General features: G+C 42.1%; 1 protein-coding gene across 1 annotated transcript; it reads right to left on the minus strand.

Moving 5' to 3' along the window:
- Window positions 1-1,660: 1,660 nt before the first annotated feature.
- On the minus strand, window positions 1,661-26,060 carry pard6b (par-6 family cell polarity regulator beta). The gene is given in 4 exon segments (NM_001128639.1): window positions 1,661-2,192; window positions 2,420-4,393; window positions 18,654-18,876; window positions 25,927-26,060. Coding segments are annotated over 3 exon segments (1,134 nt in total). The 5' UTR covers window positions 25,996-26,060; the 3' UTR covers window positions 1,661-2,192; window positions 2,420-3,551.
- Between the last annotated feature and the right edge of the window lie 11 nt (window positions 26,061-26,071).

Raw genomic sequence — 26,071 nt, forward strand, 5'->3', positions numbered from 1 at the left:
CTGATTACCCTAAAGCAGTGGAGACAGATACAATATAGCGGCATAACACTGGTATTATAGTGAGAAGCCCAGAGATACCAATTAGAACTAATTGCCCAAGCTATGAGACGAGTACGGAGCAACATTCTCAGCTAGTGGTCCAGAATGTGTGTCACCGGATCAACAGAAAATCTTTGGAACAAAGCCCTTTTCTCATGTTATGCTTCACAGTATAATCTGATCAGTACAAACAGTCTGAAATCAATTTCTAACAGCGCGGATTCAACTGTAACACTAATAGCTACAATTTCATGCACTGTAATTCCATACATCGATATACGGGAAAATATACTATCGATAAGCAGGTTATATTTTGTTTATTTTCATTTAAATAAACAGTAAAGCTCAGGGGATACTGCCTGTGTGCCCAGAACATTCCTTCTCTGTATATTTGTATTTATACATATGGGAGGGAGGTGCCATATTGTTTCCCTTAGACAGTACAGTATGGGGGTACAGCTTATTGTGTGCCCAGAACATTCCTTCTCTGTATATTTGTATTTATACATATGGGAGGGAGGTGCCATATTGTTTCCCTTAGACAGTACAGTATGAGGGTATAGCTTATTGTGTGCCCAGAACATTCCTTCTCTGTATATTTGTATTTATACATATGGGAGGGAGGTGCCATATTGTTTCCCTTAGACAGTACAGTATGAGGGTACAGCTTATTGTGTGCCAAGAACATTCTCTCGCTGTATATTTGTATTTATACATATGGGAGGGAGGTGCCATATTGTTTCCCTTAGACAGTACAGTATGAGGGTACAACTTATTGTGTGCCAAGAACATTCTCTCGCTGTATATTTGTATTTATACATATGGGAGGGAGGTGCCATATTGTTTCCCTTAGACAGTACAGTATGGGGGTACAGCTTATTGTGTGCCCAGAACATTCCTTCTCTGTATATTTGTATTTATACATATGGGAGGGAGGTGCCATAGTGTTTCCCTTAGACAGTGCAGTATAGGGCTATTCATTTACAGTGTGCAGAGAACATCCCCTCTCTAAATTACTTTTCAAACTATGTGACTTGGCAATGCCATATTGATTTTTCTAGTTCAGTATGAGCTATACCATCATAATAGTATTGTGAGAAACATTATGGCAGTTCCCACACATATATTAATATATCCTGTGTATGTGATGAGCTGTCCCATCATACAGCAGAGGGAAACAATATGGTGCATACAATAAGCTACGCGCTCATACTGCGCTGTAGAGGAATAACTATTTGCCTAACCCTACCCTATAAATAAATACCAATAAGCAAACAAGAAATGCTCCCTGCATACATAAAAAACAGAAGAGATACTCAGTAATACTCTGCTGACAGACGGGATACTTTTCCCCCATAGCCTTTTTGTTGGATTGAGATGAAATATTTGTGCACATTTTCATGAAACCCCACTAGGTACCTACTATGTACATAGAAATGTTTAGCAGCACAGTGTTCATATTCAGCCCTGCATCAGAACCCAATGGTTTCATTCCCGTCCCACCCGCCCAATCAGAAGTGCTATGTAATAACGAGCAGGGGAATCCATCCAATCACAGCCAGCTTAAACAAAATCACAAGAAATTGAACAATTCAGTTTAAAACTTCATATAATCGTTGCGTCATCATCATGATTGGGTTTTATTGCGAATGATCCTCAAGCAACAGCATTCATGTGACACAGTCAATAAGTTATGTCTTACTCAGTCTACAGACCACAAAGTAACAAGCTTATATGGACAGGCGGCACCTCTTAAATATATACACACACACAGGTATAGGATCCATTATCCAGAATGCTCGGGACCAAGGGTATTCCGGATAAGGGGTTTTTCCATAATTTGGATCTCCATACATTAAGTCTATTAAAAAAAATCAATAAAACATTAAACCCAATAGGATTGTTCTGCCCCCAATAAGGATTATTTATATCTTAGTTGGGATCAAGTACAGGTACTGTTTTATTATTACAGAGAAAAGGGAATCATTTAACCATTAAATAAACCCAATAGGGCTGTTCTGCCCCAATAAGGGGTAATTATATCTTAGTTGGGATCAAGTACAGGTACTGTTTTATTATTACAGAGAAAAGGGAATCATTTAACCATTAAATAAACCCAATAGGGCTGTTCTGCCCCAATAAGGGGTAATTATATCTTAGTTGGGATCAAGTACAGGTACTGTTTTATTATTACAGAGAAAAGGGAATCATTTAACCATTAAATAAACCCAATAGGGCTGTTCTGCCCCCAATAAGGGGTAATTATATCTTAGTTGGGATCAAGTACAGGTACTGTTTTATTATTACAGAGAAAAGGGAATCATTTAACCATTAAATAAACCCAATAGGGCTGTTCTGCCCCAATAAGGGGTAATTATATCTTAGTTGGGATCAAGTACAGGTACTGTTTTATTATTACAGAGAAAAGGGAATCATTTAACCATTAAATAAACCCAATAGGGCTGTTCTACCCCCAATAAGGGGTAATTATATCTTAGTTGGGATCAATTACAAGGTTCTGTTTTATTATTACAGAGAAAAAGGAAATCATTTTTAAAAATCTGAATTATTTGATTAAAATGGAGTCTATGGGAGACAGGCTTTCCGTAATTCGGAGGTTTCTGGATAAGAGATCCCATACCTGTATGTATGTATGTATGCATGCATGTATATCCGTATCACACCTCCCAATCTTTAAAACAAAATTAGAAGGAAATTTGTGGCTATAAGGCAATCCTCCTATCTGCCGAGGACACTCCTATCCCCACCTCTTATCCATCCCACCTTTGGGTACCCACCTTTCCAATAAGGGAGTTGGGAGGTATCATAGACTGTATATATGTGTGTATATATATATATATATATATATATATATATATATATATACACATACACTATCACCTGACAAATTCCCAAGAGGTTCAGCAAGAATCATTCCATAATTACATGGGAATTCATTGCCATTTTCCAGATTTCAATGTTACAAATGATTCACAATTGCATATTCTAGAGAAGCCCAGAGCAAACATTTGGGTGTTAAACAGTGAAGTGGCGGAATCGTTCCTAGGGCTCGCCAATGGGTCGTGTAATCCGTGTATAAAAACCTTAACAGCGTACGATAAAACAGATAATAGGACAGCGATTCGACGCACGTGTGCTGTGCGCCTTGTCTAGAGGAATCTCGAGAGCACGGATTAAGAACGCTACATGCCAATACAAAGTGATGGATACAGGATATTTTGTTCGCATATGGAATGTAAGATATAAAAGGACAGATGCCATTGGTCGTTATTTCTCCTTCATTTTACACACCAAAGAAAGGTTATACTTAGTGCCAAAAGAAATAAAATCTCCTGGGAAAAATAAAACTATACATTAAAATATTTTTAAAAAGATCTCTTCCCATTTACAATATTGTCACACAGATCAACAACCAAAAAAGTAGATGTGCAACCAATGAGCCATTCGTTAACCACACGAGTGGTATCTCCAGGGAGTAGGGAATGAGGAGTTCACAGTGTAAGAATGGTGCCGTCTTCTTCGAAGATTTTTTTATCGTGGTTATTTCCCAGTTGCTCCAGGCTGCCCCCAGTGGTGCTGAGGTGCATTCTGTAAGTGTTCGTTGGGATGTACCCATTTTGAGATGAATCGTGGTACGTTTCCATGAGCGTTAAGGATTCCAAGCTCTCACTGGTGGGAATGGCTTTGGGAATCTGTTGGGGATCACCATTCTCTTCAATGATAATGTCCTCTTCGTCGCTCTCGGCGTCTTCCGGAAGATAGTTCTGCACAATCTGCTGAGGGGTAACATGGCCCTGCATACTTGTGCTGCTGTCGGTAGACTGCCCAGAGCTTCCCGAATTCCGGCTGTTTCGGACAATATTGTTCCTCTGGTTGGCAGGCCTTACCGTTATAATAAGGTTGTGACTGTTTGCAATCATCATATCCGTAACTTGGTCGAGGCTCTTTCCGGAAACTTCAATCCCGTTGACTTCAAGAACCTCGTCGTTGACGGCCAGCAAACCGGTGCTCTGTGCAAGTCCACCAGGTACAAGCCGCGATATGAAAATCCCAGGCACTTTCTCCAGTCCGTGCGGGGTCATTCGGACGCTTGAGCCGTCCCGTATGTAGAAACCAAGGGGCTTATCCATGCCATGTTTGTAGAGCCGAACCCGGCGGTGGGTTTCAGGAAGGATATCCACGTCTATGATTGATGAAACAGGCCTGAAATCCTTTGGCATGCTTATAACTATGTGCGGCTTCTTTTTGTTAAGTTCTGGGTGCAACACTGTTGAAAGAACAGTCCTCTTTTTGGTTAAGGTGTCCGTGCCAAACGCACTGTAGTCGGCCTCCTCTGTAGATACAAAGAAAGGAACACAATTAGAAGGACGTCACTTCCCATGTGATAACAAACAATTAATGCAAGTGCACAATGGCTCACATTCATTCATTCAAACCTTTCTATTCAGTGGGACACTTGAGGAAGAGTAGTTGTACAATCCCAGGAGCCCTGGATTGTTGCCCAAACAGCTTCTCTGGGTCGTATGAGTCTAACTAGCAACACACTGGCACAATCACACGTGACACACTTGCCCATGGGCAGTGCAATCGAATTGTACCATGTGTAGCAGGAATCTACTGTACAACTACTCAGGTCTTAATCTGAGCTGCTAAACGAAATAGCACAACAAAAGGATTCAAACTTTCAACACAATCATCTTTCTTTCTACTTCCTTCAGATTTTTTCCATTCATTCTAACCATTAATTAATCTTGCTTCACATTTCTTTTCATTCTAACCATTAGTCAAATGAAACGGAGCAGCTAACGAGTTTTATTTAACCCTCACCACTTAAAGACGTTACACAACAAACCACAGCAATTTCAGTCATGCACAAAAAAATAAATAAATAAAAAGCTTCATAAACAGAAATCACTCTATTCAGGGCTAAGCATTGTTTAATTATAATGATGCAGGAAATTAATTAGGTATATAGCTAAGTGGTACTGGGCACAGTGAATCCTTTGTATGTGTATATGAATGTCCTGCCCCCTATGTATTCATGAGATGAAACATATACAGCTATTGTACTGTATCCCTATGGACGAGTTGTACTTATGGAGATGCCAGCAATACAGCCAATTGCTGCTGTTCCTATTCATTCTATGCAGCCCACATATATTTTGGGAATTTCTAGGATGCCGACTTGCACTCGTGGTTATCTATACAGCTGTTCTTTCTCTATTACCAATTGTTTCTATTGCCCTTCCTTTTAGGCACCAGAAGCCTGCACTGTGTTACATGCACCTTATACAGGTATCGGACCTCTTATCCAGAAACCAATTATCCAGAAAGGTCCGAATTACAGAAAGCCTGTCTCCCATAGACTCCATTTTAATCAAATAATTCAGACATTTAAAACTGATTTCCTTTTTCTCTGTAATAATAAAACAGTACCTGTACTTGATCCCAACTAAGATATAATTACCCCTTATTGGGGGCAGAACAGCCCTATTGGGTTTATTTAATGGTTAAATGATTCCCTTTTCTCTGTAATAATAAAACAGTACCTGTACTTGATCCCAACTAAGATATAATTACCCCTTATTGGGGCAGAACAGTCCTATTGGGTTTATTTAATGGTTAAATGATTCCCTTTTCTCTGTAATAATAAAACAGTACCTGTATTTGATCCAAACTAAGATATAATTACCCCTTATTGGGGGCAGAACAGCCCTATTGGGTTTATTTAATGGTTAAATGATTCCCTTTTCTCTGTAATAATAAAACAGTACCTGTATTTGATCCAAACTAAGATATAATTAACCCTTATTAGATGTAAAACAATTCTATTGGGTTTAATTACTGTTTAAATAATTTTATTAGTAGACATAAGGTAGGAGATCCAAATTACGGAAAGACGCCTTATCCGGCAAACCCCAGGTCCCGAGCATTCTGGATAATGGGTCCCATACCTGTACACAGTTATTTGTAAATATCTATAGAATTATCTGCCTGGCTATTTATATTCCCTTTACTGCTCAGTCTGACTCCTGCACAGTGTATCTGAAGCCACCTGGTTAGCTTCCAAACAGTCAAATCTGACTGTATACTGCTTAGAATTCCCCTTCTATTTATTATGCTGGCAGATTTCCGGTGAACTTAGCCCTCAGGAATCCAATTTACAAATACTAATCTTGCATATCCTAAAAAAAAAATAATTTGGGATGAGTAGGTGTTTAGGAATAAAGGAGCCCATACACGAGCAGATCCGCTCACTTGTCGATTTCGCCAAGCGAGCGGATCTTCACCCGATATCCCCCACCTACGGGTGGGCGATATCGGGGAGTGTTTAGGTAAAAAAAAATAAATAATAATTTGATCGTTTGGCTCTGGGGCAGGCCCCTTGTTTCTGCCCCTACATGGGCCGATAAGCTGCCGAATCAGTTCGAGGGACCGATATCGGCAGCTACAATCGGCCCGTGTATGGGGGCCTTTAGTCTGGGTCCCACTGTCTCACTGACAGGAAAGATTCTTTTGTTATTTAAAAATTTGGCAGCAGATTTTTTTTTTTTTTTTTTTTTAAATTGTAATTAAATTAAGTTTGACTCCAGGGAGCTGCTGACAGGATCCACTAGATACGGGATTAAAGGAATGAGAACTATCCATGGAATCTGGAACAAGCATTGTAAGGAGAGAGGGATGAGAGAGGGCTATTACTAATGGGGCGGCACACCTGCCGGGAGTACTGAGTTTATATAAGCTGCCGGTGAGTGTATGGGGAGAACGTTTTGATTTAGTCTCTATGAGACTGCCGGGCAGGTTCTTGGGAAGATCAGGAATCAAACGCACAAAGTTACGGCATCTGCCTGTTTTATACGCTGAATTAAAACATTGTAATAAGCTCGAACCTCTTAATAAGGGAGGATCATATAGTGAAATATTAATCCACTTCTACAAGAAAAGGCGCATTGCTGTTCTAGAAAATTACTCGTTCCCAGGTAACAATGGAGGCTTTTATTCAGGGTATCGCATAGGAAAATCCCCTTCCTCATCAACAGAATTATCTGTCCAAATGATTCCGGCACAGACTGAGAGAAATGAGCTTAACTGCTTAGGTACCACAGAGTCTATACTGACTAGAAAATGACATTTTTACCCCAATATATGGCACCTCCCTCCTATATGTATAAAGTATAAAACAGAGAAGGAATGTTCTGGGCACACAATAAGCTGTACCCTCATAATGTACTGTCTAAGGGAAACACTATGGCACCTCCCTCCCATATGTATAAATACAAATATACAGAGAAGGAATGTTCTGGGCACACAATAAGCTATACCCTCATACTGTACTGTCTAAGGGAAACAATATGGCACCTCCCTCCCATATGTATAAATACAAATATACAGAGAAGGAATGTTCTGGGCACACAATAAGCTGTACCCTCATACTGTACTGTCTAAGGGAAACACTATGGCAGCTCCCTCCCATATGTATAAATACAAATATACAGAGAAGGAATGTTCTGAGCACACAATAAGCTATACCCTCATACTGTACTGTCTAAGGGAAACAATATGGCACCTCCCTCCCATATGTATAAATACAAATATACAGAGAAGGAATGTTCTGGGCACACAATAAGCTATACCCTCATACTGTACTGTCTAAGGGAAACAATATGGCACCTCCCTCCATATGTATAAATACAAATATACAGAGAAGGAATGTTCTGGGCACACAATAAGCTATACCCTCATACTGTACTGTCTAAGGGAAACAATATGGCACCTCCCTCCCATATGTATAAATACAAATATACAGAGAAGGAATGTTCTGGGCACACAATAAGCTGTACCCTCATACTGTACTGTCTAAGGGAAACACTATGGCACCTCCCTCCCATATGTATAAATACAAATATACAGAGAAGGAATGTTCTGGGCACACAATAAGCTGTACCCTCATACTGTACTGTCTAAGGGAAACACTATGGCAGCTCCCTCCCATATGTATAAATACAAATATACAGAGAAGGAATGTTCTGGGCACACAATAAGCTGTACATTTTGAAATTAATATTTAATATGAAGTACACAATAGTAGCGTAAGGGTGTAAGCAATTAGTCTATTATGGGGTTTCAATTATTTGCTTTATTTTTTTCTTTCTGCAGCTAAGGCTTGAAATATTAACTGCGACCCACTTGCTAGAACCTAATTACCCAAGCAGCCAGACAGCAGTTAGGGTCTGAATAAAAATATAAGCAATGAAATCTAACAGTTACACTAAATCCTCACAGTCAGTGTCTGGTTGGTGGGATCACTGACCCTGGAAACCAATACAGAGAACATATTCACTTCACATTAGAAATACTAGTCATGCAAAAACATAATAAAATCATAAAGTTCAACTGAAATGCTTAGACTGTGTCCATATGTACAACATACATGTGCAACTAAGGGTTAATTTAAAGGTGAACTTTATGGAAACATTAACCCCTACTTAAACAAAAGGGCAAATTTCCCTTTGGAAAGGTAGATTGCTCTAGTGTTTACACAGCACATAAAGCATTAGAGGAGGAGTGGGATGGTTACAAATTGGAAATGAGTTCTACCACTGACCCCCACTCCCTGCAGGTACTAGCCGGTGCTTGGAACCGGACATTCCACAACGTTTTAAATCCACTAAACTGGCTGGCGCTGTGACAGCTGCTAATAAATTCACTAACCAGCGCTCTAAGCCTGATCTGCAGACAAGCACGTGGGCTCCATACATTCGGCTCCCAGGGCCCCACTTCTCGGGATCAGAAGAAGCTGATTCAGCAAACAAAAGGTGCCGAAGGGATAAGGAGGCCGTGCCAGCAATATACTCATTTCCTGGGTGCATTGCCCGCTTGTGTACCTCTGAGATTACTGGCTGCCAGCCTGCTCAGCTGTGTTCTCTAATGGCATCCCTTATATACGTGCCTATCTGTAACAATAAAGAAGGTGCAGTTGCTCACATGCTTGTTTGCCTGGGGTATTACCCTTACATGCCAATTGTACCATATAGTGCCAGTGCCTAACCCACTAACAGCACTGCACACAATCTTCTCCCGATATCCCCACCTACGGGTTGGGCCTAGGGCCAAACGATCAAATTAAAATGGCGGGTCCCGATCTGAAGGAAAAATCAAACCTGCCTGATTTCAGGAGGTCAGGGAAGCACGTCGTTTCTGCCCATACAAGTACAAATAAGCTGCCCAAAAAGGACAGTTATCGACAGCTAGAATTGACCAGTGTATGGCCACCTTAACCCAAATGGTGCTGTCTAGTATTACTGGGGGCAGGTTGGTATTCAATTGTACTAAGCACAATACAGCAGGAATGGCCCCCCAAGTTTGCTCATAGCCTGTACAGAGAGATACCATAAAACTATGGCAGCATAGGGATTCCCCTGTACTAAGCACAATTCAGCAGGAACAGCCCCTAAGTTTGCTCATAGCCTGTACAGAGAGATACCATAAAACTATGGCAGCATAGGGATTCCCCTGTACTAAGCACAATTCAGCAGGAACAGCCCCCTATGTTTGCTCATAGCCTGTACAGAGAGATACCATAAAACTATGGCAGCATAGGGATTACCCTGTACTAAGCACAATGCAGCAGGAACAGCCCCCTAAGTTTGCTCATAGCCTGTACAGAGAGATACCATAAAACTATGGCACATAGGGATTCCCCTGTACTAAGCACAATTCAGCAGGAACAGCCCCCTAAGTTTGCTCATAGCCTGTACAGAGAGATACCATAAAACTATGGCAGCATAGGGATTCCCCTGTACTAAGCACAATTCAGCAGAACTAGGACACACAGAGGAGTTAAGGTGTGTTTGCCTGTGAAACATATTTTCCACTAACACAAAGCCCAGGCCCAGTGAATAAAGGTACTGTAGGTGCTTATGTGCACCAGACTAAGATCCCTGCTGAAAAATCTATTATTAACAGAAACAATAAAAGGTACTTAAGTTGGACTCTTGAAATATGATCCCTTAAGGGATAGATAGATAAATGACATATACCGTGTAGCAGCAGTCAGAACACCCTCTGCCTGCCATGGATCACTTCCCATTAGCTTGATTGGGAAGTGCAGTGGGTTGCTGTGCATGGAAGATTATTACCTGAAACTGCACACCACGGCGGCTTTAGACAATAATCGCTGCCTTCATAATAAACAATCATGTACCATAATAAAAATGCAGATTTACGCAAGTACAGGTGTGTTTTTTTTTTTTTTTTCATTTAAATAGAAAAGTTTTCTTTTCTTTGGTACTTAGACAAAACTGGAAATGTGAGTTCTAAATACACACAGAGCCATAGTTCTCAAAAAATGTGTTGCAATTTAAAAGTAAGTTTTTTTCTTAGCTCAGTTACACACCCTTTAGCATTCCGTCGAACAGTTACAGGGGCTCTACCATATCTGGGAAATATAAGCATATTAGCAGTCACTGAGGGGTTCTGTGCCCATATAAAGGCACAAGGCTGCAGGCTGAGTTATACAGGGAACTCTGAGTATCACTCATGTATTATAAGGGATAATGTACCCCCTACTGTAAATGATAAGGATATTAGAAGTCACTGAGGGGTTCTGTGCCCATATAAAGGCACAAGGCTGCAGGCTGAGTTATACAGGGAACTCTGAGTATCACTCATGTATTATAAGGGATAATGTACCCCCTACTGTAAATGATAAGGATATTAGAAGTCACTGAGGGGTTCTGTTACCATATAAAGGCACAAGGCTGCAGGCTGAGTTATACAGGGAACTCTGAGTATCACTCATGTATTATAAGGGATAATGTACCCCCTACTGTAAACGATAAGGATATTAGCAGTCACTGAGGGGTTCTGTGCCCATATAAAGGCACAAGGCTGCAGTTATACAGTAGTGTCCTTATCCTTATATACCCTTTATCATGACAGCTAAGGAGCAGCCAAGAAAAATTATTAAACCATTTCTAAGATGTGCATCTTCTGAGCACTGGTTTCTGTGCTCTCCATTACCTGGGCACAGAACAATGCATGCCTTTGTACTAAGCATTATTGTGCAGCCAGTGCCGACTGTTTATTAAAAAGGGTAGTGTTCAGCAGATTGCAGAGTGCACTAAAAGTTTTGCAATTTAAGCACTAAGCACAAACTTTATCTGTGAAGTAGGCCCAACACCAAAGTGGGCAAATATAGTGGTAGGGGGCCCAGCAATGTGGCCGTTACCCAAATGTTTCTATATAAGGGGGCCCAGCCTGAAGGCCAGTTAGGGGGAGATTTGGGGTGAGTGCTTATTTGTGCCCTGGGTACCCCTGGAACTATAGCAGGGTGACTGTTACCCCAATGTTTCTATATATCTGTAACCTTGTTATGAGCTAAGGGGGCCCAGCCTGAAGGCCAGTTAGGGGGAGATTTGGGGTGAGTGCTTATTTGTGCCCGGGGTACCCCTGGAACTATAGCAGGGTGACTGTTACCCCAATGTTTCTATATATCTGTAACCTTGTTATGAGCCAAGGGGGTGCAGCCAGTAGGAAAATTAGGGGATGATTTGAGGTGCTGGGATTTGTGGTTCTGAAGCATGTGCAATTTCCAGCAGTTCACGTTCTCATTTCCCCTTGCATGTGACACCACGTTAAAGGTTTTTTTATGTGCAGATTTAGTGGAAATATTTTTACAATACCAATCATTTATCTAGTGAATTTATAATTCTCCATTTAGCAGCTGTGTGTCATACATGTCTATCTATATAGCTTTGTGCAAACCAATGACAGGGTGATAGGGGCATACTGGGCACAATGATAGTCAGATGTCCCACAGACCTAAGAACTGAAAAGGTAAATTCTTCCCTAATTTCAAGCAAGTTCTAAACAGCAGGTTAATAGATGATTAAGCCACCATGGAGTCCTAACAAGAAGTCAAATATTAACAGGTAAGGTGGCAGAATCAGCAACTTCTTTATACTAGAAAATATATTTCCAATGAAAGAGGAACAGAAGGAGATTATTACCTGATCTCTGCAGAATCTATTGTGCTACATACACAAGACTATACAGGTCCCTGCTATCTACAGGACATAGGGTTGCCCTACACCCACCACTGGAAATATAAATGGAAGTTAAACCTTATGTATAAGGGTGTATAAGACACACTGAGCTACTAGTAGCAGCTACTTTTTCATGGCTACTAAACTCCAGAAAATACCCTGCCAATATTGAAAATTGCCTCTGCTAAAACACATAAAGAGACAGTTATCAGTAAATGATCAGCATTGTCTATTTTAGTAGCCACGACTAGTAGCTGCTACTAGTAGCTCTGTGTGTCTTCACCCTAGGTCCTCACAGTACTAAGAACAGGGATTACAGACAGCAGATCTAGGGCCCCGCAATTGGCAGCTTGGTGCCGTTACTTGATAACCCAAGAGGCCATTGCTATTCGGTTAACATTCTGTGGTTTGGACAGTGCTCAGGAAAGAGAAGAGTGTAAAGTTTCCCAATCCTTTATTGTTCTGATCAGGGAAACATGGCAGCAGCTGCCCGTCCCCACTTCATCTTTTATTTATCTTCCATTTATTTGCGGCTCGATAAGGAGATGGACACTAAGTAACCCTCTGCGGTCTCCATTCCTTATCTGAGTAACCTGGACTGGGAGTCAAAATAGGCCCTGGCCTTCTACGAACAAAGAGGCCCAAACAGCACCCCCATCAGCTTACCAAATAGTGACTTTCTATAGCATTTTACAGTAGCCCCTTTGGCATTTGCCAGTCCAGGCCTGAACCTGGGGCTGCTGGGGACACAGTCCCCAATACAAAGAGCAAATATGACAAGGTTAGAAGTGGGGCATGTTTATTACTGAAAGTGCCTCCAGACGTACACTGCCAATGCCCAGTAGTATTTACCAACCAAGGTGTGGCTACTTGATAAATACAAGGTACCAGAGAGCAAGGGATTATTGACACCTCTTTGTCTGCCCAATGAGCAGCAAGAATACAGCTACATACTTTTGGGTAATGGCACACAGGCTGTGAGAAGGGTACAAGAACTCACAATTGCCCCCCATTCATCTGCTCATAAGTGCCCGGTGCAGTACTGACGTTTTAATCAATACTCCCCTGTCGGATTCCAATTCAAAGTGATATATTATACTGTAGATAGATCTCAGCAAGGGAGTGATATAATGCACTTTCTACAGGACCTTAAATCCATGTATTGCGGTGTTAGAGGTTATTAGGAGTACTGTAACTGCTAGTGGTTAATGTTCAATCTAGCTGCCGCTGCATAGTTTGCGGGTGCTCTATGATATGCAGAGCTGTAAGACTATTTGCCAGCTATAAGCACTTGGTTACTTTCCCCGACATATGTTTAGCAGGGCAGATCTGTGACCTGGATCATTGCTGCTATAAAGATGCTAAAACTTTAGGCCGGTGCAGTAAGTTCAGTATATAAAATATGGCATTTTCAGCTATATCTATTGTTAGGGTTTAGTTCTCCTTTAAAGGGCAGGTCTGACCTCCAGGGTATTAGCAGGTCTTTCCATCTGATCTCAGTGCTTGTTTTCTTTCAACAGCACATAAACTTATCAGTCAGATGATACCAAACACAATGTGTGTCCTTCCACCTGCGCTGCAATAACCTTCCCAACCAGGACAATCACGCCCAATAAGGAAACTGGACCTGGCTTTCTGTTTCACATTGTATTGCCAGATGCTCCACCTGGGATAGATTTCCCATGGAAATGCCTTTGGCAAAAATAAATTAATAATTAAGTTGCAAGCGGGATTCCTTGCAGTAAAACCTAGAGTAACTATCATGTTTTCGGGTGGCTGTGTTAAAAAATTATTGCTGTGTAAAGCCAAACATTTGCACATTGTCATAACCTGGCCAGCAGGGGTGCTGTTCCATTGATGTCTGCAGATATTTCATTTTATCGTAGAGGTTAAAGAATGACTTTGCCCAATAAGCAAACACAAGGCAAGTTATCAACCGAAACAATCGGGCAATTGTACACACACACTGTGATGGCTACACTGCAGCATAGGTAATGCTCAGCACAATTTTGCAAGAACAGTCCCCCCCCCAAGTTTGCTCATAGCCTGTACACAGAGATAACAGTAAGCAATGGCAGCATAGGGATTCCTCCCTCAGGGAGGCCCGCTGTTTGTGCCCATACACGGGCAGATAAGCTGCCCAATCGGTCTAAAGGACAGTTATTGGCAGCTAGAATCAACCCATGTATGGCCACCTTAACCCAAAGGGTGCTGTCTAGTATTACTGTGAGCAGGTCGGTATTCCCCTGTACTAAGCACAATTCAGCAGGAACAGCCCCCTAAGTTTGCTCATAGCTTGTACAGAGAGATACCATAAAACTATGGCAGCATAAGTATTCCCCTGTACTAAGCACAATTCAGCAGGAACAGCCCCCTAAGTTTGCTCATAGCCTGTACAGAGAGATACCATAAAACCATTCAGCCCCCTAAGTTTGCTCATAGCCTGTACAGAGAGATAACATAAAACTATGGCAGCATAGGGATTCCCCTGTACTAAGCACAATTCAGCAGGAACAGCCCCCTAAGTTTGCTCATAGCCTGTACATAGAGATACCATAAAACTATGGCAGCATAGGGATTCCCCTGTATAAACAGAACTCACAGGGAGCACTGGCTCAATCTTTGGGAAGGGGGTAAGGATGAAAGAAACTACAATAGTAAGAGAAATCAGCTAAAGCCACTAGAACACAATAAAAAAAAAAGTGTCAGCCCTTGATCACGGCAGCTCTGACTGCTGGTGGGAACAAGGGGGCTGTACCTTTAGCTCATCTTGTTTCTGTTGGAAATACTTGGCCTTTCAGACCCGGACAGAACAGGGAATACGCTGAAATATTTATACTCCTCTCCCTGACTATCAGGAGAAAAACACTATGTGTAGCCAAGTGCTCAGACACAATGTTTTCCCAGTTTATTTGGTAAGTTTTTTATAACTGAACTTGGTGTTATTTTCTCAGCCTTGGCTACTAGGTTATAAGACATTTTCTTTCCCTTTACTTTACATAAAATCCACAATTACATTATTTCTATATATCACACACAGGGGAAACAGACTGGCGGCAATATTAACAGGTTCCATAAATACGGCACTTTGTTTTCCTTGCCCAAGTCACCTCTTTCCCTAATAATGGGCATTCAGTGATGAGAGCACATGGCGAATCTGGTATTTGTGCAGGGAAGCGGGGGCCTCATTACTCGCTGCGAGGGATTTCAGGGAACTGACAAGGCAGCAGATAAGAAAAGGAGATGTAGATTACAAAAGACCTGCATGCGTACACAATGAAGGCATTGAGGCGTTTCAGTCTAATTATACAAACTGCGCTGCAATGGGGCTGGAATATAAATGAGCGACCGGCTCGCCTGGCCCCCATCATCAGACTCCCAAGCCTACAAAACAAAAGCCTACTTAGCAGATAATTAAGTAATAAGAAGAGGATTCCCTTTTCTCCTTGGTCACTCGTCACCCATGGCCTGTGCTTTTGTGTTGGCCTGGGCCTCCTAGAGTGCACCAGAGAACCTGACATCCCAGGTCTGCTCTAACAAATAGATGTATACAATGCTAAATGTAAAATGTATTTAATGCAGACCTATGGTGGAAAAAAGGTGTTTACAGGAATTGTCCTTAGCCAAGACCTACTATAGCCTGGCCTTGTGACTGGAGGGGGGTTTCTGCAGGGTTGTTCTAATCCTCCTTATTCTGCAATAAACAAACTCCCTACACAATGTATATTGCTCTGAAATACCATTATAATACATGAGTTCCCTGTATAACTCAGCCTGCAGCCTTGTACCTTTATATAGTCACAGAACCCCTCAGTGACTTCTAATATCCTTATCATTTACAGTAGGGGGTACATTATCTCTTATAATACACAAGTGATATTTAGAGTTCCTGTATAACTCAGCCTGCAGCCTTGTGCCTTTATATAGTCACAGAACCCCTCAGTGACTGCTAATATCCTTATCATTTACAGTAGGGGGTACATTATCTCTTATAATACACAAGTGATATTTAGAGTTCCCTGTATAACTCAGCCTGCAGCCTTGTACCTTTATATGGTCACAGAACCCCTCAGTGACTTCTAATATCCTTATCATTTACAGTAGGGGGTACATTATCTCTTATAATACACAAGTGATATTTAGAGTTCCCTGTATAACTCAGCCTGCAGCCTTGTGCCTTTATATGGGCACAGAACCCCTCAGTGACTTCTAATATCCTTATCATTTACAGTAAGGCACTGATCCCCAAGCAGTGGCTTGTGAGTAACATGTGGCTCCCCAACCCCTTTGATGTTCCTCCCAGTGGCTTCAAAGCAGGTGCTCATTTATGAATTTCTGACTTGGAGGCACATTTGGGAGTCATAAAGACCAGGGGGGTTATATAATTAAAGGCACAAAGTTTGCTTAGCAGCAGTAACCCAGTACCTTTTTAATACATATGGGGGTTACTGCAAGCAGTAACTTAGTGCCTTTTATCACATATGGGGGAATGTGTACTGCTAAACAGAGCCTCTTGTAGTCTGCCAGTCCATATTAGGCTACCAAATACAGGCTTTATGGTTAATTTATTATAGAGGGAGAGTGTGTATTTGCTCCCCAGAAGCCCATGCTAAAGGCTAAATGGGGTAACTGTTTATTAGCTGGACTAAAGTGCACTTTTTACTCTAGGGGCAGAATCATTCTTACTTTACTGCTTTCTAACACAGATTAGTCTAAAGTCCATTTTAGTTGGCACCAGGTCCTGACTGGCCTAACAACAAGTGCACCAGTACTACATATTTACTGGTGTTTTCACTGAAAAGTGCAGCTTTCAACAATATAGATTTTTAGAAGAACTATATGGTGTATGCAAAAAGGAGGCTAAGTAAAAGAAAAGTGAAATAATTAGGCATTATCTCTTTAAAAGTATTAAAAAAAAAAAAAGTTGAAAAATCCAAACCCCAACAGAGTAGAAAGCACCAAGTTCCTGAGCAGTGAATGTGGTTAGGTATGCGGAGTGTGTGGGAGATCTGCTCCGGCCCACTAAGCAAAACTGAAAAGCTACATAGCTGATTACATGCTTCTTTGTAATGTTTCTTAACACATAAGCAAAACAGTCATCTGGCTTATGCCCTCCGCTTCCCACTGCGCTGACAGTGCTGTAAAAATAATCAGAGATCCGATTGGTCATCCTATAGTTCTTTCTTCAGCTGTATTTTTTGCTACATATGTCAAGGGGCTACGTTATGGAGAGTCAGTATGGGGGCGACATTTTCTGCAGGGCCAAAGCCGGCATGTCTGGACAGAAACAAGGTTATGAAAAGCAGCAAGGGCACTAATAACCACTGAGCCTCTGCAGAGGCTGTAGATCCAAACAGGTGAATGTTAGCATTCACAGGGTTAAATGAGATAGAAAGGGATGGTGGTATAAGACCAGGACTGACGCACTCAGCCTATGTAATATGAGGGGGATGCAGAGAGAGAGAGAACAGGGAGTGGAATGGGGAGAGCAGAGAGAGTTATTAATCCTTTGTATAGCAGCTAAGGAGATCTGGTGAAATACTTTGCCTGTGTTTGTTACTTAGTAACAAGCTATAAGGATTTTGGTGAGGGGTGCAAGTACCAGAGGCCTAATGCAAACTACAGGTTCTCCAGTCTTTAACATTGTAGGAAATCTCTGCCTCCAGCACAGAACCTTACGCCAGAAAATACAGGGCTTATTTATTAAGGATAGGCCTAAGGGGTAGGAAAGTGCTCCACTTGAGGTCCATCCATAAAGTATTTGCCTATGTGTTACTATGGGGTGCTACCTGAGTTTTGCACCTTGTACCCGATTTAGACACAAGGGATTCCCCTGTATATAACAACTGCCTATACAGGGCTCCCAGTGCTCCTTAGCTTGCAAAAATGACATGCAGATGGGGGGTATTCCAGAGGATGCCGATGCACCCCTAGCTACTGCATTGCATTGGTGCAATGTAAAAATTGCACTAAAAAAATAAATACATTAATGTGCAGAAAATAAGCACAAATAGCCATACAAACAGGGCCAAGCAAGGCTCAGGTTTATGTCCACTTTAGAAGAATGGATAGGACACAAAGACAAAACAAACTCCTATTCCTTAGTCTTGTAACACTGTATTTATAAACATCGCCAGTTTCAGCTGCCTCCCATAGGCATAAATTGGACTTGGGAGTGTGTTCAGGTTCAGAGGTCAGAGAGCAGCACAACTATACAAGGAAGGATAGTCTGCAAGTGACAACTGAACCAGATGTACCAAGCTAATCTCCCAAAGCAGCAGACTCATTATCAGTGGATTACTATAATAACTCAAGCATATGTCTCGTTTGGACCTTTGAAGCAATTAGGCTGCTTCAGTCCTTCACAGTTTACAAATATACGGCGGCCATCCCTAAAAACAGGTCTCAGGTCTCAGTAGGAGTGCCTAAAATTAGGATTTTGGCCCATCTGCCACTCCCTACCTGACTGTGATCAAGTTTTTAAAGTCTAAGGAGAAAACTGGACCTTGAGGTTCTTTTTGTCTCATGTTGCTGCTTCCGCCTTACCTTTTCTTTGCAAAAATATCCGGAGCAAGGGGCTTGCAGTCGTTATTGCTTTAAGATAATTGTCATCATTGTTGATCGGCAATAAGTCCCCGTGAATATCGGCGTAGCCCACCAATACTTCCACGTTTGGGATTTTGTGCACGTGCTGGAGTAATCCATAGAATTCTTCAAATTTTCCCGGTTTTGTCTTTTCCAATGCAAAGCGCCGGAATTCTGCCCCAAACTGGAACACAGATAATTAAAGAAAATATTTGTAGCAAATATAGCAATATTTAGCAATTATTACAAAATATAGCATTTACTACAAAATAAGGACTATTTTTTTTTGACCCACACAAGGTTGACGAAGAATTCCTTGTTAAATGGAGACAAATAAAGCACATTATGATATAACACTCAATGGGCAACAATTTCAACTGCTTCCTTATAGGAACAGTCATGTGGCTATAAATGAACTCCCAGCCAGTTTGTTGGGACAGGGCCATAAGTTCTGTAGTGGAAGCAGTTAATCGTCAGTTTTATTTTGGATAACTTTTATGGCACTTAATAAAGAATCCAATCCTCCAGAGTGATGGCAACACAAACACTACCAGGAACATTGCTCACACTTTCGGCATATTTCCAGGCTATTAGAGACACACCTAGCAATGACTAAGGGGTCAGTAGAGAAGGTTGAGAAACACCTTGTACGTAATAAGAAGCACAATACCTGCAGGCTGAGTCAGTAGCACGACAAACACCACTTGGTATTCACAGAGTCTCAAGTGAGATGCCTTGATAAGATTTACTTGCAGATCCTTTCACATACAGAGAGGTCACTTCAGAAAGCCTCCAGTTTAACCGTTTAGGAGCCTGGAAACACACTCTGAAGCCCTTTTGGGCGGGAGAGGGCACTTAAGCTACCGGGAACACACCTCCCCAGAACTCTCTGTTTACCTAATAGGTATGATTGTGTGTATGGAGGGATGGCCATCCATGGTTACAGCAAAATACTACATTTTTGTTCATTTTTGTTCATTTTATGACAGGCAGTAAAGCACCATGCACCCACCAATGAAGCAGGTCATACACCTTAAGATCCACTCATGAAGTGGTGAAGTTGCCAAATAAGCTGACTGATACCTATCCAAACTGGTCGGCCATTTCAGGCTGTTCATAATCTGGGTCTGCAGAGACCTTTTACACCCAAAAAATGGTATTACTTATGCTAAACTGTGCTGTTAAAAGGCAAATAGGAGACTGTGGTTATAAACGCATGTTGACCTTAGTTAAATTCTACAGGTCAATGGTACAGGATCTATTATCTGAGGTTTCTGCATAAGGGGGTCTTTCTATAATTTGAGCATATTATAGAAAAAAAAAAGTCAACCAAAAAGTAACTTGGTGCTCCCATATTTTGGAACTTTCTACATAACAGATCCTGCACTTGTACTTGCTTGGATCCATTTACACCACACGACAGAGGCACTACTGCTCCGAGTTATTATAAATAACCTTTCTGAACTGTGCTCATTTAATTACAGTGTTCAGCGTATCGGAAAAAGACAGCATCTACAATTCATTTAATTACAAGAACAAAAAAAAAACGTACAGAGTTCCCTTTGAGGGAAGAAAGAAAGGGAGAAAATTATGTTTATTTAATTTATGCTTAGCCAAACCATGTGGCTGCTTGAACTACAAAAGCTGGGGGGGGGGTCTAAAAACACCTTCTAGGGCGGCTTATACTTTAAGGAGCTCTTGGTATGTGACTGTCACTAAACCAACAGGAATTTCAGATACATTCCTATGTATAGCAGGAGAGAGGTAGGGGGTAAGGTTCAAACTGGCTTTAAAGTGATACCAGCACATTCCAATCAAAGCTTAGCAACACATCAGCATCAATTCATGCCAATGACATCAATATGAAGACATCTTTTTCCAATAAAAGGGATCCGGTCCTTGCGTAATGACTTCCTCTTATTATAAAACACAAGCTTTAATTGTGTCTCATATTTTGTCATATTAAAGGTTTAGAATTCATATTAATATACAATCACTTCTAAGTTCCACGCTTCAGTCAATGGTGCAATGGTGCATGGGTTGGTTGAAGTTTTTATGACATTTTGAGCACTATATTTTTTGGTTTAATAGCCCAAATATGCAGGGCAAAATGAATGAAATAGCCCCCCTGTCTTGAATACCATTTAAGGAATGTGTGTTCGTGTATATATATATATTTTATTTATTTATTTATTTTTATTATGGATGCACCAAATCCAGGATTCAGTTCGGGATTCAGCCTAATCCAAGTGTCTGCCGAAACTGAAAAGTAGAAAAACAAATGTAAGCATAAGGGCTTCTATGTAACCCTTCTGATTGGTTCGGTATTCGGACAAATCTCTCACAACGATTCTGCATTCAGCCAAACTCAAAAATAATTGATTTGGTGCATCCCTAATATATATGTTTTAGGGAAAAAAAATTATATTATTTATGTGCGTGTGTGTGTGAAAGCTGCATTCCGTTAAAAATCAAACAACAAAAAAATGTAATACATACAATGAAAATGGACGGCACTCCAACATGGATGCCAAAATGCTAGGCACCCCCAAGTGACTTTAATCGATTACGTTTTACCCCTGTTAGGAGAAAACCGCACCAGCCCGGGGTACCAAAAAACAAAAAAAGTCGGCCCAGGGATTTTGACACAGATGGCTGGTGTGGTGTGGCATACTGTACTGTCTAAGGGAAACACTATGGCACCTCTCACCCATATGTATAAATACAAATATACAGAGAAGGAATGTTCTGGGCACACAATAAGCTGTACCCTCATACTGTACTGTCTAAGGGAAACACTATGGCATCTCCCTCCCATATGTATAAATACAAATATACAGAGAAGGAATGTTCTGGGCACACAATAAGCTGTACCCTCATACTGTACTGTCTAAGGGAAACAATATGGCAACTCCCTCCCATATGTATAAATACAAATATACAGAGAAGGAATGTTCTGGGCACACAATAAGCTGTACCCTCATACTGTACTGTCTAAGGGAAACAATATGGCACCTTTTACCCATATGTATAAATACAAATACACAGAGATGTTCATGTATAGAAACATCCGTATATCCAAATCCTTACCACTATGATCACTGTAATGTAAATATTTACAAGGAAGATGTGGCACAGCCTTGTCTCTAGAGGCAATGTATCAAACTTTTAACAGCTGCTTCAATGTATCACCTTGTAATAATTCCCCTTTGCTGACTGTGTCAATGTATCTTCTTGTGATGTTTTTGTCCCCCTGTGTTGTATCAGCTATTACAGTGTGTAACAATTCCTACCAGGGCCGTGACTCCCACTGTTCTTGTTTGTTTTTATATATCACGGTGTTTTGACAGTCATTACAGAGACCATACGGTTCAGTGCTGTTTGCAAACGTGGAGCCTTGTGCTCCCACTAGGGGAAGCGATCCTAGGAGGAAGCTTTAACACTTAGAAACAGGCAGAATGAGAGGTATTTCATAAAATGCTGCACTGAAAATATAACCGGTACATACACAGAATACAGAAGTAAATAGGGAAGGATGTACCGGTCACTGAGCTTACAATTAAGATAATTACTTCAAACACTGGACTGCTTATGCCCAAATAAAAAATGCTATATGCCTTCCTTTACTGAGAAATCAATGATCGGGTGGTTAGGTTAAACATCGGGTCGATAATCCGTGTGGTTATTATGCCAGTTAAAATCGGCTGAACGTCTTACGTTGCATGGTATAAAAATTCTCAGCAGCAATAAAAAAGCAATTCCAGCATCAAAGTCCTACATTTATAGCACTTTTGGTATTAAAGTCTAATTGATCTCAGTGCGCGTCGAAGGGTTTCTGCTATAGCTGTGACCAATGGGCAGCCAGCAATATTAGAGGAACAGTTTTAAAATGGTTGAAATTATAGAATACAGTGAAGATAACGCCGACTGGGAACTGGTTTACAGGCCGGTATCACTAGCAGGATCTGCACCGGACCTGATGGGACAGCTGGGGATGATTAGCGCCCGTGCATGCTGGTTTATACAGAAATAACTAGAAGATGAATTCATAGGAAAAACAATGTCTACGTCACCTTTAGCCTGTGTCATAGGTAGAAGAATTTCTGCTGCCTTAACCACGCAAAGGACAATTGGAAGAACTGGTTTAACCAACCAACCAACAAGAACAGCAAGTGGGAGGAAATGCTCAATACACATCTTGCCACACAATCACGGGGGGAGTGGGCGAAACTAGAGGGTTTTGCGGATCAAAAGAAATCAGCCGCAACTTCTATTGTGGGGAGAGCAGAATGCTGGCAAGTCACCAGTTTCAGAAATACAAGGCTCATCAACTCCCTGTCAGCTCCACAGGACAGGCATTAGAAGTGCTGGGCTCCAGGGCAACAAAACGTATTCATGCCCGGTACAAAAATGTGGTTTCTAAACTACAGTTCACCACAAGTTCTATAATTAGTGTACCGGCAATAATAAACTAGAGAACTAAAATGAAGGTATTATGCAACAGAGACACACCCTAAATCCACAGGTAGATCAGCCCATGAATACTGTACATACAGTAAACACACCAAAACCACTACAAGTACATTGCAATGCCAGGTGTGCTTGGAGGGAACAGGTTATGGGCACCTATGGATATATTGATCTAGAATAATAAAACCATAATGTCGTAGGTCAAAGAGAGTTAGAAGCCCCTTTGGAAGGTAATGGAAATATGAAGCTTTATTATTTTTATTACTTTATAATCCCCACTGCTGTAATCTCTATCTCCTCCTACTATACCTGTTACCCCACAGCCACAGTCCCTTCCTGGAGGCTATTATCCCCCCACTGCTACTATAGATATTCTAGTTGACTTAATGGTGGATACAGAAATTGTTCCTGTGTTTGTAACTTTGTTATTGGCTAATGTGGGGCCAAGGGCAAATGTGAGACCTCTAAGGGGAGTAGAACTGAATAAGTCCAGCAATCACTGATGTAAGATAATATAGTACAGAAAGTCTCCAGATTTTGCAGACCCAAATGTGGAGAGGGCTTGTCCAGAACTGTATCTGGTGATTGTACAGCGCTGCGTACCCTTGTGGTGCTTTATAAATAAAGTTATACATACATACATAGGCACCATCTCTCCCTACTATACCTGCTATCCCACAGCCCCAGTCCCTTCCCAGAGGCTATTATCCCACTGCTACTATAGGCACCATCTCTCCCTACTATACCTGCTATCCCACAGCCCCAGTCCCTTCCCAGAGGCTATTATCCCCCCACTGCTACTATAGGCACCATCTCTCCCTACTATACCTGCTATCCCACAGTCCCAGTCCCTTCCCAGAGGCTATTATCCCCCCACTGCTACTATAGGCACCATCTCTCCCTACTATACCTGCTATCCCACAGCCCCAGTCCCTTCCCAGAGGCTATTATCCCCCCACTGCTACTATAGGCACCATCTCTCCCTACTATACCTGCTATCCCACAGCCCCAGTCCCTTCCCAGAGGCTATTATCCCCCCACTGCTACTATAGGCACCATCTCTCCCTACTATACCTGCTATCCACAGCCCCAGTCCCTTCCCAGAGGCTATTATCCCCCCACTGCTACTATAGGCACCATCTCTCCCTACTATACCTGCTATCCACAGCCACAGTCCCATCCCAGAGGCTATTATCCCCCCACTGCTACTATAGGCACCATCTCTCCCTACTATACCTGCTATCCCACAGCCACAGTCCCTTCCCAGAGGCTATTATCCCCCCACTGCTACTATAGGCACCATCTCTCCCTACTATACCTGCTATCCCACAGCCCCAGTCCCTTCCCAGAGGCTATTATCCCACTGCTACTATTGGCACCATCTCTCCCTACTATACCTGCTATCCCACAGCCCCAGTCCCTTCCCAGAGGCTATTATCCCCCCACTGCTACTATAGGCACCATCTCTCCCTACTATACCTGCTATCCCACAGCCACAGTCCCTTCCCAGAGGCTATTATCCCCCCACTGCTACTATAGGCACCATCTCTCCCTACTATACCTGCTATCCCACAGCCCCAGTCCCTTCCCAGAGGCTATTATCCCCCCACTGCTACTATAGGCACCATCTCTCCCTACTATACCTGCTATCCCACAGCCCCAGTCCCTTCCCAGAGGCTATTATCCCCCCACTGCTACTATAGGCACCATCTCTCCCTACTATACCTGCTATCCCACAGCCCCAGTCCCTTCCCAGAGGCTATTATCCCCCCACTGCTACTATAGGCACCATCTCTCCCTACTATACCTGCTATCCCACAGCCACAGTCCCATCCCAGAGGCTATTATCCCCCCACTGCTACTATAGGCACCATCTCTCCCTACTATACCTGCTATCCCACAGCCACAGTCCCTTCCCAGAGGCTATTATCCCCCCACTGCTACTATAGGCACCATCTCTCCCTACTATACCTGCTATCCCACAGCCCCAGTCCCTTCCCAGAGGCTATTATCCCACTGCTACTATTGGCACCATCTCTCCCTACTATACCTGCTATCCCACAGCCCCAGTCCCTTCCCAGAGGCTATTATCCCCCCACTGCTACTATAGGCACCATCTCTCCCTACTATACCTGCTATCCCACAGCCACAGTCCCTTCCCAGAGGCTATTATCCCCCCACTGCTACTATAGGCACCATCTCTCCCTACTATACCTGCTATCCCACAGCCCCAGTCCCTTCCCAGAGGCTATTATCCCCCCACTGCTACTATAGGCACCATCTCTCCCTACTATACCTGCAGGTGTGGGTACATACAACTTGTTGAGCACAGTAGACCATACAACTGTAATTATTGTAATAGCAATACAACACACACCATTCTGCTTATAATGGAAATTGTAATCATATGCCAGTACAAATTTTACACATGTAAAATAAAAATATTATAAAAAATATATATTTTTTATAGAGCGACATACACACACACCAAACATAAATAACCTATCGGCCCCTGTATGGGCACTAAGGACGGGCCTTCCTTACAGACATGAGAGCTGAAATGAGACAGATCGGGCAGGTATATACCGTATATATATATATATATATATATATATAATATAAATGCACAGTACGTTCTGCTCGGCTGTGTAGGAATTTCCCGGCAGGGGCCACTGCATGTACAGAAAGTTCTATTCTCAGGAGGGGGGGGGGGCTAGCAGGTGCAGCGCTGCCCCCTCCCCTGGGTCTCTCCCCGGGTACTCACCTTGCTCTTCACCTCTACAGTACCCAGGGACCTGCTGCTGGTACCCGCCGCCCGGTGCCCCCGGTTCATGTTGCCAGTGCACAAGCCTCTTAGCTCTCCCTGCGACAACCCAGCGCTCCTCCGTGAGCTCCAATTCACTCCCCGC

This window comes from Xenopus tropicalis, chromosome 10 (genome assembly GCF_000004195.4).
Source record: "Xenopus tropicalis strain Nigerian chromosome 10, UCB_Xtro_10.0, whole genome shotgun sequence".
Lineage (NCBI taxonomy): Eukaryota > Metazoa > Chordata > Amphibia > Anura > Pipidae > Xenopus > Xenopus tropicalis.